Raw genomic sequence first — 13,443 nt, 5'->3', positions numbered from 1 at the left:
TTAGATGACCACTACGACCTATAGAAGTGCCTTAGATGACCACTACAATCTATCGAAGTGTCTAGATGACCACTACGACCTATAGAAGTGCCTCAGATAACCACTATGACCTATGGAAATGTCTAGATGACCACTACAACCTATGGAAGTGTCTACATGACCACTACAACCTATAGAAGTGCCTTAGGTGACCACTACAACCTATAGAAGTGTCTAGATGACCACTACAAACTATAGGAGTGCCTTAGATGACCACTACAACTTATAGAAGTATCCAGACGACCACTACAACCTATAGTAGTGTTTAGATGACCACTACAAACTATATGAGTGTATTAGATTACCACTAAAACCTATTGAAGTGCCTTAGATGACCACTACAAACTACAGCAGTGTCTGGATGACTACTACAACCTATGATAGTGCCTTAGATGACCATTACAACCTATAGAAGTGGTTTAGAGCACTACAACGGAAGTGTCTTAGATGACCACTATGACCTATGGAAGTGACTGAGATGACAAGTGCCTTAGATGACCACTGTAACCTAGGAAAGTGTCTTTCCTATAAAAGTGTCTAGATGACCACTACAAACTACAGGAGTGCCTTAGATGACCACTACAGCCTATGGAAGTGCCTTAGATGACCACTACAGCCTATAGAAGTGTCTAGATGACCACTACAGCCTATAGAAGTGTCTAGATGACCACTACAACCTATGGAAGTGTCTAGATGACCACTACAGCCTATAGAAGTGTCTAGATGGCCACTACAGCCTATAGAAGTGTCTAGATGACAACTACAGCCTATAGAAATGTCTAGATGACCACTACAACCTATAGAAGTGCCTTAGGTGACCACTACAACCTATAGAAGTGTCTAGATGACCACTACAAACTATAGGAGTGCCTTAGATGACCACTACAACTTATAGAAGTGTCCAGACGACCACTACAACCTATAGTAGTGTCTAGATGACCACTACAAACTATATGAGTGTATTAGATTACCACTAAAACCTATTGAAGTGCCTTAGATGACCACTGCAACCTATAGAAGTGTCTAGATGGCCACTACAGCCTATAGAAGTGTCTAGATGACAACTACAGCCTATAGAAATGTCTAGATGACCACTACAACCTATAGAAGTGCCTTAAATGAGCCCTATAACCTATGGAAGTGACTTAGATGACCACTGCAACCTATCGAAGTGTCTAGATGGCCACTACAACCTATGGAAGTGCCTTAGATGACCCCTATAACCTATGGAAGTGCCTTAGATGACCCCTATAACCTATGGAAGTGACTTAGATGACCACTACAATCTATAATAGTGACTTAGATGACCACTTTGACCTATGGAGGTGACTGAAATTATCCCTACAGCCTAGGGAAGTGTCTTAGTTGACCCCTACAGAAGGAACGCTATTAATCAGCACTTGAATAAAATGAAATGAATGCACAGGTGCGATACAACATCTACCACAAGGTGCATCAGGACTCTGCAAACACTGAATATATGGATTGTAAAATGCATTAATGCTATATTCACTAGGCCCATAAATGTATACACACTCGTTTAGTCTCGCTCCCGTCTATAAGAGACCTCCTGCCTGGGGCAGAGGGGCTCATACACTTTGTATAGTGAATATAACGGTATTCAAATTTAAACCCATATGTTCAGAGTCTGCACAGTGCTGATGCATCTTGAGTTTGCTTTTAATTTCCAATACAACCTACGGTAAGTGTTTGTGACTACTACTCTCAACCTACAATGCTGTGAGCCTCCCTGCTGCCTTCTTTCTTTAAAGTTGTCATAAAATGAGCACGTACATGTGTCTATGGGGTACAAGCAGCAGGATTATCCCGGGTAGCACTAGAAGGGTTAAAGAGACACTTACCTCATTGATAAGGAACTGGAGATGCAGGACGGCGGCGCCGCTATCATGCTGGCAGTGGCAATCCACACCAGGTCGGCCCAGTCTGATAGGAGTGATGGTTAAGGAAACTATGGGTGAGATAGGATCGGAACTGCAGTCCAACAAGTCACCATCCTGCAAAGGAAAGGGGGGACAGTGGTGACAGAACAACAGAACTCCCAATTAAACATTTAGCAGAGTTATTCAATATTCAATAAAATGTATCTGTATAGCGCCACCTGCTGGTTGTTATCTCTCCATCCACCTCACTAAGGTGGTCACACGCGCTCAGTTTGAAGGTCCTGCCACCTTGACATAAATCTAGCAGAACAATGAATGGGTAGATCTCTGGCAGGGCTGCTTCTGGTTTTGCTAGGAACAGACTGTCATGTTCTATGTGATGTCCGAGTTTCATTTTTTACATTAATCATGACATAACCCCTTTAAATTCAGAGGCTGAAAACCTGTGTAGATCTAAAAATTCTCATTGCTGAGGGTTTGTTACCGTTGTATCCAGTCTAGTCAATCTTCTGTGAGCAAAACAGCCTGGACGTCAGTTTCATACATTTGACCTGCACTGATACATTGTAGCAGAGGGGTTTGTGCTGCTGAGAGGCGGCTTGTCCGGCCTGGATACAATATAACCCTTCTCTAAAAGATGGGATCCTGTCAGACTGGCTCTTTAAAGGGATATAGTCACTGCCCACTTACTGGCCCAGAACGTGAAGCTTGTAGCCGCTGCCGACAGTTACGACCTGTAGTTCAGCTCCAGCTTCACGGTCGAGCATGCTCAGTACCAGATCTAGGACATAGAGGAGGAGTCTGCAACTGGGAGACTAATGTGAGGGGCTTAGCAGTGGGTGGAACCAGGGGAATACAGGGGGAGGGGCCACCTGGAATACATGATGGAAAATGTAGTCCGCTAACCACATGGGCTGCAACAGAAGGTGCCCATAGAGGGCTCAGAGTAGGGCTGGGCGATATGGCCTAAAATCTATATTGCGATATAATTTGAAGCATGTGCGATATAAGGATATATCGCAATATATTATTTCCTTCTGTATCTATACAAATTACATGCCCATCATCATCCATGTCTCCCCAGCCAGCGCCGTCAGCCCCATGCCATTGCCATTTGCCATAATTCATCTTCCCCTGCCGGCACCATTAGCGCCATGCAATTGCCACCATCATCATGTCCCCCAGCCAGCGCCATCAGCCCCATGCCATTGCCACCATCATCATGTCCCCCAGCCAGCGCCATCAGCCCCATGCCATTGCCACCATGATCATGTCCCACAGCCAGCGCCATCAGCCCCATGCCATTGCCACCATCATCATGTCCCCCAGCCAGCGCCATCAGCCCCATGCCATTGCCACCATCATCATGTCCCCCAGCCAGCGCCATCACCCCCATGCCATTGCCACCATGATCATGTCCCACAGCCAGCACCATCAGCCCCATGCAATTACCACCATCATCATGTCCCCCAGCCAGCGCCATCAGCCCCATGCCATTGCCACCATCATCATGTCCCACAGCCAGCGCCATCAGCCCCATGCCATTGCCACCATCATCATGTCCCACAGCCAGCGCCATCAGCCCCATGCCATTGCCACCATCATCATGTCCCCCAGCCAGCGCCATCAGCCCCATGCCACTGCCACCATCATGTCCCCCAGCCAGCGCCATCAGCGCAATGCCATTGCCACCATCATCATGTCTCCCAGCCAGCGCCATCAGCCCCATGCCATTGCCACCATCATCATGTCCCCCAGCCAGCGCCATCAGCCCCATGCCATTGCCACCATCATCATGTCCCCCAGCCAGCGCCATCAGCCCCATGCCATTGCCATCATCATCATGTCCCCCAGCCAGCGCCATCAGCCCCATGCCATTGCCACCATCATCATGTCCCACAGCCAGCGCCATCAGCCCCATGCCATTGCCACCATCATGTCCCCCAGCCAGCGCCATCAGCGCAATGCCATTGCCACCATCATCATGTCCCACAGCCAGCGCCATCACCCCCATGCCATTGCCACCATGATCATGTCCCACAGCCAGCGCCATCACCCCCATGCCATTGCCACCATCATCATGTCCCCCAGCCAGCACCATCAGCCCCATGCCATTGCCACCATCATCATGTCCCCCAGCCAGCGCCATCAGCCCCATGCCATTGCCACCATCATCATGTCCCACAGCCAGCGCCATCAGCCCCATGCCATTGCCACCATGATCATGTCCCACAGCCAGCGCCATCACCCCCATGCCATTGCCACCATCATCATGTCCCCCAGCCAGCACCATCAGCCCCATGCCATTGCCACCATCATCATGTCCCCCAGCCAGCGCCATAAACCCCATGCCATTGGCTCCATCAGCCCCATTCCACAGCCATCCACCACCCCCCCACCCCTGGGACATTCGGGCCCCTGCTAACATACTTACCTTTCCTGCAGGATGTGCGGCTGGCTGATGGAGTCCGCAGGAGACGGACCACGTCTTCTTCCCAGCATGCACTGGGAGGTGTGCACGCAATGCCCTGGCCAGTGCAGCGCGGTGCAGAGTCGGGAGGCCACGGAGCGGTGAGTGAGAAGCTTCTTCTTTAATTCACTACCGCTCCGTGGCCATCTATCGCGATATGGTGATATAGACAAAATCTGCATCCTTGCCCGAATTTATATCATATATCGTTTATATCGCCCACCCCTAGCTCACAGTGTCAAAAAAGGTGATGATACAAGTTTAGGATCTAGTATTAGGTACTCCCGTGTACTCGTGTGAATAGCCCCATTACAGATGTCCCCTACGTTCTAAAATGTATGTCCAACCGCTGCTCTTTTCAAAATCCTTTGGACTGAAGTAATGCAGTGAGGAGGAATGGGGGCTAGGGACCCCTGTCCTAGGGATCAGTGGGAGTCATGGTTTCACTCACTCCTCTCAAGTTACAGGGGGTCCTATAGTTACCTCTGGTTGGGGGTCTTTTGTGCTGCTGCATTCATGTCTGAATGGGAATAGCTCTACTGTCGTGCAGGTGGAGACCTGTCTGTATAGGGTGTGACCCTCGCAGACCCCACTGATACTGGTAAGGAAAGTTCAGACCCCCTTTCAGTTTAGCGGGGACCATCTCATGTGATGACCCAGACAGCTCGTACCTCCTGGACTATGGATGCGCCTAGTGCTGAAGACGAGGTTCTTATTGTGGATCTATATTCAGCCAGTCATGAAGGGGTTAATGCAGCGGAGGCTGGGCTGTATATTTTCAGAAGCAGCTGTCTATTTGTGTGGAGCAGATGAGAACATCCAGCAGACCTTCAGCTCCTGCTCGGTAAACATGTACTTTAAGCCTCCAATTTCCATATAAATGCAGAATAAACAGCCTCGTGTATTGATGTTTGCGTCTCAGAGACGCTGCAGAGTGAAGGGTGCGTCCCCCAAACAGAGGAGAGCGGGCGGCCCTGCTACTAACGTGAGGTTAATAGCGTCTGCTGCTACCATGTTCGACCACTACGACCCTTCTACAGATCCACCAAAACAGCCCCGGATCCTGTACTCTCCCTCCAAAGTCTTCTCTCGTGCTGCACCTGCTACTCTCCGCCAGTGGCCACCAGGTTAAGGCCTCGTTCACATTTCTGTTTTACACTGACGTATGCTGTCAGCATTTTCCACGGACAGCACATGTATCCATTGATTTGAATGTGTTTGTTCACACATCTGTATTATTTTACTAACCGTGGGTCAGTAAAAAAATCATTGAGACATGCACTACTTTGGCCCGTGATGGTCTCAGCATAGGTCCAGCACCTGCTTCGAGGCTGTGGTGGTCTCATCATAGCTCCGGCTCCTGCTCCAAGGCTGCGGTGGTCTCATCATAGGTCCGGCTCCTGCTCCAAGGCTGCGGTGGTCTCATCATAGGTCCAGCTTCTGCTCCGAGGCTGCGGTGGTCTCATCATAGGTCCAGCTCCTGCTCAGAGGCTGCAGTGGTCTCATCATAGGTCCGGCACCTGCTCAGAGGTTGTGGTGATCTCATCATAGGTTCAGCTCCAGCTCCAAGGCTGCGGTGATCTAATCATAGGTCCTACTCCTGCTCCAAGGCTGCAGTGATCTCATAATAGGTCCTACTCCTGCTCCAAGGCTGTGGTGGTCTCAACATAGGTCCGACTCCTGCTCTAAGGCTGCGGTGGTCTTATGATAGTCCGGTTCCTTCTCCGAGGCTGCAGTGGTCTCATCATAGTCCGGCTTCTGCTTCGAGGCTGCGATGGTCTCATCATAGGTCCGGCTCCTGCTCCAAGGCTGCGGTAGTCTCTTAATAGGTCGAGCTCCTGCTCAGAGGCTGCAGTGGTCTCATCATAGGTCCGGCACCTGCTCAGAAGCTGTGGTGATCTCATCATAGGTCCAGCTCCAGCTCCAAGGCTGCGGTGATCTCATCATAGGTCCTACTCCTGCTCCAAGGCTGTGGTGGTCTCAACATAGGTCCGACTCCTGCTCCGAGGCTGCGGTGGTCTCATGATAGTCCGGTTTCTGCTCCGAGGCTGCGGTGGTCTCATCATAGTCCGGCTCCTGCTCCGAGGCTGCGGTGGTCTCATCATAGGTCCAGCTTCTGCTCCGAGGCTGCGGTGGTCTCATCATAGGTCAAGCTTCTGCTCCGAGGCTGTGGTGGTCTCATCATAGGTCAAGCTTCTGCTCCAAGGCTACAGTGGCCTCATCATAGGTCCAGCTTCTGCTCCGAGGCTGCGGTGGTCTCATCATAGGTCAAGCTTCTGCTCCAAGGCTACGGTGGCCTCATCATAGGTCCAGCTTCTGCTCCAAGGCTGTGGTGGTCTCATCATAGGTCTAGCTTCTGCTCCGAGGCTGTGGTGGTCTCATCATAGCTCTGGCTCCTACTCCAAGGCTTAGGTGGTCTCATCATACGTCCAGCTCCTGCTCCAAGGCTGCGGTAGTCTCATCATAGGTCCGGCTCCTGCTCCGATGCTGCGGTGGTCTCATCATAGTCCGGCTCCTGCTTCGAGGCTGCGGTGGTCTCATGATAGTCCGGGTCCTGCTCCGAGGCTGCGGTGGTCTCATCATAGTCTGGCTCCTGCTCCCTTACACTATGACATGTCTCATTGCAGCTTCTCTGGCTCCAGCCGCTATCATCTCTTTTAGCTCTTCTGATGATGACAGACTTGAAACAATTAAGTGGGACACCGCAGGAGAAAACTGATTTCTTTACAGTCCCTGAGGGTTTGCATTACGGGTTGGTAGGCACTCCACACGCCGCCATATTCTCCAACACAAGAAATGCCTCAAGGGGAGAAAATAAAGTATAAACTCCATCCAGCACTGCACAATCTTACAAAACACATTTATGTAAAAAATCCCTGATGAGCTGTTCAGCCTGTGAGGTGCGCACCGTACCCCAATATTTATCCTGCACCTGACACCCATTCAGACTCGGGCTTGTGCTGAAAAACAAATTCCCCATCAGCCAAATCCCAAGAGCCAGATCCAGATATCCACAAATTTCATCCAGAAAGACAGGAAAGACAGAGAAGGCAAGACGGGGGGAGGGGTGGCCCTGTATGTGAAAGATAACATAACATCTAATTTGATACAAGTTAGCGAGAACAATTTGGAGTCAGTTTGGGTTACGTTGCAGCTTGATAATCATAAGGCAACTCGTGTAGGTGTGATATATAGACCACCTGGCCAAGTCAAAGTATTAGATGAGGAAATAGCTAAAATGACCTTGAAGGGGAAAGTTATCATTATGGGAGACTTCAATCTTCCTGATGTAAACTGGAAAACCAAAATAGCTAGTTCTGCCAGGAGTACAGATATTCTAAACCCCCTACTGGGATTATCTCTACAGCAAGTAGTGGAGGAGCCAACCCGGAAGGAGGCCATTGTAGATTTAGTATTCACAAATGGGAATTTGGTATCTGATATTACTGTAGGGGAAAGCTTGGGATCTAGTGATCACCAGTCAGTGTGGTTTACTATAAGTACAGTGACTGAGTCACACCACACAAAAACAAAAGTTTTCGAAAAACTGACTTTTCTAAAATTAGATTAGTGGTACACGAGTCCCTATCAGACTGGAACAGTTTCAGTGGAGTCCAGGAGAAATGGGACTACTTAAAAGTGGCAATATTGAAGGCAACAGAAAATTGTATTAGGCTTGTCAGTAAAAGCAAAAAGAGGAAGAGACCACTGTGGTACTCAGCAGAAGTGGCCAAAATCATTAAAAACAAAAAGATAGCATTTAGTAATTATAAAAAATACATAAAAATAATGAGGATGACAGGGAAATTTATAAGATTAGGCAGAGAGAGGCCAAACAAGTTATAAGAGCTTCTAAAGCACAGGCAGAAGAGAAATTAGCTCAGTCAGGGAAAAAAGGCGATAAGACATTCTGCAGATACATAAATGAAAAAAGGAAACTAAAACAAGGAATTACCAAATTAAAAAATAAAGAAGGAAGGTATATGGAAGAAGATAAAGAACTAGCTGACTGCCTCAATGAACACTTCTGTTCAGTTTTTACAAAGGAAAATGAAGGAAAAGGACCTCAGTTAGGAAGGAAGACTAATGACTCTTTTGACGCATGTGTCTTTACAGAGGAAGAGGTTCTAAGTTACCTGTCTAAAATGAATACAAATAAGTCACAGGGGCCTGATGGGATACACCCAAAGCTATTAAACGAGCTCAGCGATGAACTAGCAAAACTATTAGCAGATTTATTTAACCAATCACTGGCAACAGGAGTCGTCCCAGAAGATTGGAAATTAGCAAATGTTGTGCCGATTCACAAGAAAGGTAGTAGGGAGGAATCGGGCAACTATAGGCCAGTAAGCCTGACATCAATAGTGGGGAAATTAATGGAAACCATACTCAAGGAGAGGATTGTGGAATATCTAAAATCCCATGGATTGGAAGATGAAAAACAGCATGGGTTTACTTCAGGGAGATCATATCAAACTAATCTTATAGATTTTTTTGATTGGGTGACCAAAACAATAGATGGCGGAGGTGCAGTAGACATCGCTTATCTGGACTTCAGTAAGGCTTTTGATACTGTCCCACATAGAAGGCTTATCAACAAAGTGCAGTCTTTGGGCTTGGACTCCCATATTGTTGAATGGATTAGGCAGTGGCTGAGGGACAGGCAACAGAGGGTTGTAGTCCATGGAGTATATTCAGACCAAGGTCTTGTTACCAGTGGGGACCTCAGGGATCTGTTCTGGGACCCATATTGTTTAATATCTTTATCAGCGACATTGCAGAAGGCCTCGATGGTAAGGTGGGTCTTTTTGCTGATGACACAAAGATTTGTAACAGGGTTGATGTTCCTGGAGGGATACACCAAATGGAAAAGGATTTAGGAAAACTAGAGGAATGGTCAGAAATCTGGCAACTAAAATGTAATGTTGATAAGTGCGAGATAATGCACCTGGGGGGTAAAAACCCAAGGGCAGAATATACAATCAGTGATACAGTCCTAACCTCAGTATCTGAGGAAAGGGATTTAGGGGTCATTATTTCAGAAGACATAAAGGTAGGCAGATCATGTCATAGAGCAGCAGGAGATGCTAGCAGAATGCTGGGGTGTATAGGGAGAGGCATTACCAGTAGACAGAGGGGGGCGCTCATGCCGCTCTGCAGAGCACTAGTGAGACCTCATCTGGAGTATTGTGCTCAGTACTGGAGACCATATCTCCAGAAGGATACTGATACTTTGGAGAGAGTTCAGAGAAGAGCTACTAAACTGGTCCATGGATTGCAGGATAAAACTTACCAGGAAAGATTAAAGGACCTTAACATGTAGAGCTTGGAAGAAAGACGAGACAGAGGGGAGATGAGAGAGACTGCTAAATACATAAAGGGAATCAACAAGGGAAAAGAGGAGAGAAGATTTACAAGAAGAAAAACTGCTACAAGAGGACATAGTTTTAAATTAGCGGGGTAAAGGTTTAACAGTAATCAGGAAGTATTACTTTACTGAGAGAGTAGTGGATGCATGGAATAGCCTTCCTGCAGAAGTGGCAGCTGCAAATACAGTGGAGGAGTTTAAGCATGCATGGGATAGGCATAAGGCCATCCTTCATATAAGATAGGGCCGGGGGCTATCCATAGTACTTAGTATATTGGGCAGACTAGATGGGCCAAATGGTTCTTATCTGCCGACACATTCTATGTTTCTATAGAGACATAGGCTATTACACCACTCTAAGATACAAAGCTCAGGAACATTACGACTAGAGATTTACAGCAAAGTCATGTGGGCACCAGAATTAACTCTACAGTAAACAACTGAACTAATAACAAGCGACTACTACCACCTAACCAGACACATAACCTTTACTAATCCTGTGCTACATCCTGTATTATACTCCAGAGCTGCACTCACTATTCTGCTGGTGCAGTCACTGTGTACATACATTACTTATCCTGTACTGATCCTGAGTTACATCTTGTATTATACTCCAGAGCTGCACTCACTATTCTGCTGGTGCAGTCACTGTGTACATACATTACTTATCCTGTACTGATCCTGAGTTACATACTGTTTTATACTCCAGAGCTGCACTCACTATTCTGCTGGTGCAGTCACTGTGTACATACATTACTTATCCTGTACTGATCCTGAGTTACATCCTGTATTATACTCCAGAGCTGCACTCACTATTCTGCTGGTGCAATCACTGTGTACATACATTACTTATCCTGTACTGATCCAGAGTTACATACTGTTTTATACTCCAGAGCTGCACTCACTATTCTGCTGGTGCAGTCACTGTGTACATACATTACTTATCCTGTACTGATCCTGAGTTACATCCTGTATTATACTCCAGAGCTGCACTCACTATTCTGCTGGTGCAATCACTGTGTACATACATTACTTATCCTGTACTGATCCTGAGTTACATCCTGTATTATACTCCAGAGCTGCACTCACTATTCTGCTGGTGCAGTCACTGTGTACATACATTACTTATCCTGTACTGATCCTGAGTTACATCTTGTATTATACTCCAGAGCTGCACTCACTATTCTGCTGGTGCAGTCACTGTGTACATACATTACTTATCCTGTACTGATCCTGAGTTACATCCTGTATTATACTCCAGAGCTGCACTCACTATTCTGCTGGTGCAATCACTGTGTACATACATTACTTATCCTGTACTGATCCTGAGTTACATCCTGTATTATACCCCAGAGCTGCGTTCACTATTCTGCTGGTGCAGTTACTGTGCACATACATTACTTATCCTGTACTGATCCTGAGTTACATCCTGTATTATACTCCAGAGCTGCACTCACTATTCTGCTGGTGCAGTCACTGTGTACATACATTACTTATCCTGTACTGATCCTGAGTTACATCCTGTATTATACTCCAGAGCTGCACTCACTATTCTGCTGGTGCAGTCACTGTGTACATACATTACTTATCCTGTACTGATCCTGAGTTACATCCTGTATTATACTCCAGAGCTGCACTCACTATTCTGCTGGTGCAGTCACTGTGTACATACATTACTTATCCTGTACTGATCCTGAGTTACATCCTGTATTATACTCCAGAGCTGCACTCACTATTCTGCTGGTGCAGTCACTGTGTACATACATTACTTATCCTGTACTGATCCTGAGTTACATCCTGTATTATACCCCAGAGCTGCGCTCACTATTCTGCTGGTGCAGTTACTGTGCACATACATTACTTATCCTGTACTGATCCTGAGTTACATCCTGTATTATACTCCAGAGCTGCACTCACTATTCTGCTGGTGCAGTCACTGTGTACATACATTACTTATCCTGTACTGTTCCTGAGTTACATCCTGTATTATACTCCTGAGCTGCACTCACTATTCTGCTGGTGCAGTCACTGTGTACATACATTACTTATCCTGTACTGATCCTGAGTTACATCCTGTATTATACTCCAGAGCTGCACTCACTATTCTGCTGGTGCAGTCACTGTGTACATACATTACTTATCCTGTACTGATCCTGAGTTACATCTTGTATTATACTCCAGAGCTGCACTCACTGTGTACATACATTACTTATCCTGTACTGATCCTGAGTTACATCCTGTATTATACCCCAGAGCTGCGCTCACTATTCTGCTGGTGCAGTTACTGTGCACATACATTACTTATCCTGTACTGATCCTGAGTTACATCCTGTATTATACTCCAGAGCTGCACTCACTATTCTGCTGGTGCAGTCACTGTGTACATACATTACTTATCCTGTACTGATCCTGAGTTACATCCTGTATTATACTCCAGAGCTGCACTCACTATTCTGCTGGTGCAGTCACTGTGTACATACATTACTTATCCTGTACTGATCCTGAGTTACATCCTGTATTATACTCCAGAGCTGCACTCACTATTCTGCTGGTGCAGTCACTGTGTACATACATTACTTATCCTGTACTGATCCTGAGTTACATCCTGTATTATACTCCAGAGCTGCACTCACTATTCTGCTGGTGCAGTCACTGTGTACATACATTACTTATCCTGTACTGATCCTGAGTTACATCCTGTATTATACTCCAGAGCTGCCCTCACTATTCTGCTGGTGCAATCACTGTGTACATACATTACTTATCCTGTACTGATCCTGAGTTACATCCTGTATTATACCCCAGAGCTGCGCTCACTATTCTGCTGGTGCAGTTACTGTGCACATACATTACTTATCCTGTACTGATCCTGAGTTACATCCTGTATTATACTCCAGAGCTGCACTCACTATTCTGCTGGTGCAGTCACTGTGTACATACATTACTTATCCTGTACTGATCCTGAGTTACATCCTGTATTATACTCCAGAGCAGCACTCACTATTCTGCTGGTGCAGTCACTGTGTACATACATTACTTATCCTGTACTGATCCTGAGTTACATCCTGTATTATACTCCAGAGCTGCACTCACTATTCTGCTGGTGCAGTCACTGTGTACATACATTACTTATCCTGTACTGATCCTGAGTTACATCCTGTATTATACTCCAGAGCTGCACTCACTATTCTGCTGGAGCAGTCACTGTGTACATACATTACTTATCCTGTACTGATCCTGAGTTACATACTGTTTTATACTCCAGAGCTGCACTCACTATTCTGCTGGTGCAGTCACTGTGTACATACATTACTTATCCTGTACTGATCCTGAGTTACATACTGTTTTATACTCCAGAGCTGCACTCACTATTCTGCTGGTGCAGTCACTGTGTACATACATTACTTATTCTGTACTGATCCTGAGTTACATCCTGTATTATCCTCCAGAGCTGCACTCACTATTCTGCTGGTGCAGTCACTGTGTACATACATTACTTATCCTGTACTGATCCTGAGTTACATCCTGCATTATACCCCAGAGCTGCACTCACTATTCAGCTGGTGCAGTCACTGTGTACATACATTACTTATCCTGTACTGATCCTGAGTTACATCCTGCATTATACTCCAGAGCTGCACTCGATATTCTGCTGATAGTGGACA

General features: G+C 46.5%; 1 protein-coding gene across 3 annotated transcripts in view; it reads right to left on the bottom strand.

Annotated features, from left to right (window-relative positions):
* Nucleotides 1–13,443, bottom strand: part of STXBP5L (syntaxin binding protein 5L) — a 195,895-nt gene that overhangs the window by 104,373 nt on the left and 78,079 nt on the right. For all 3 annotated transcript variants that reach the window (XM_044287379.1, XM_044287383.1, XM_044287380.1), the window contains exon 3: nucleotides 1,902–1,983. In XM_044287379.1, coding sequence (XP_044143314.1) covers nucleotides 1,902–1,983 — 82 coding nt within the window. The remainder of the gene's footprint in view (nucleotides 1–1,901; nucleotides 1,984–13,443) is intronic.

Source organism: Bufo gargarizans, chromosome 3 (assembly GCF_014858855.1).
Source record: "Bufo gargarizans isolate SCDJY-AF-19 chromosome 3, ASM1485885v1, whole genome shotgun sequence".
NCBI classification, from domain to species: domain Eukaryota; kingdom Metazoa; phylum Chordata; class Amphibia; order Anura; family Bufonidae; genus Bufo; species Bufo gargarizans.
The sequence above is the reverse complement of the archived record's forward strand: the minus strand, read 5'-3'. Positions and strand labels throughout refer to the sequence as shown.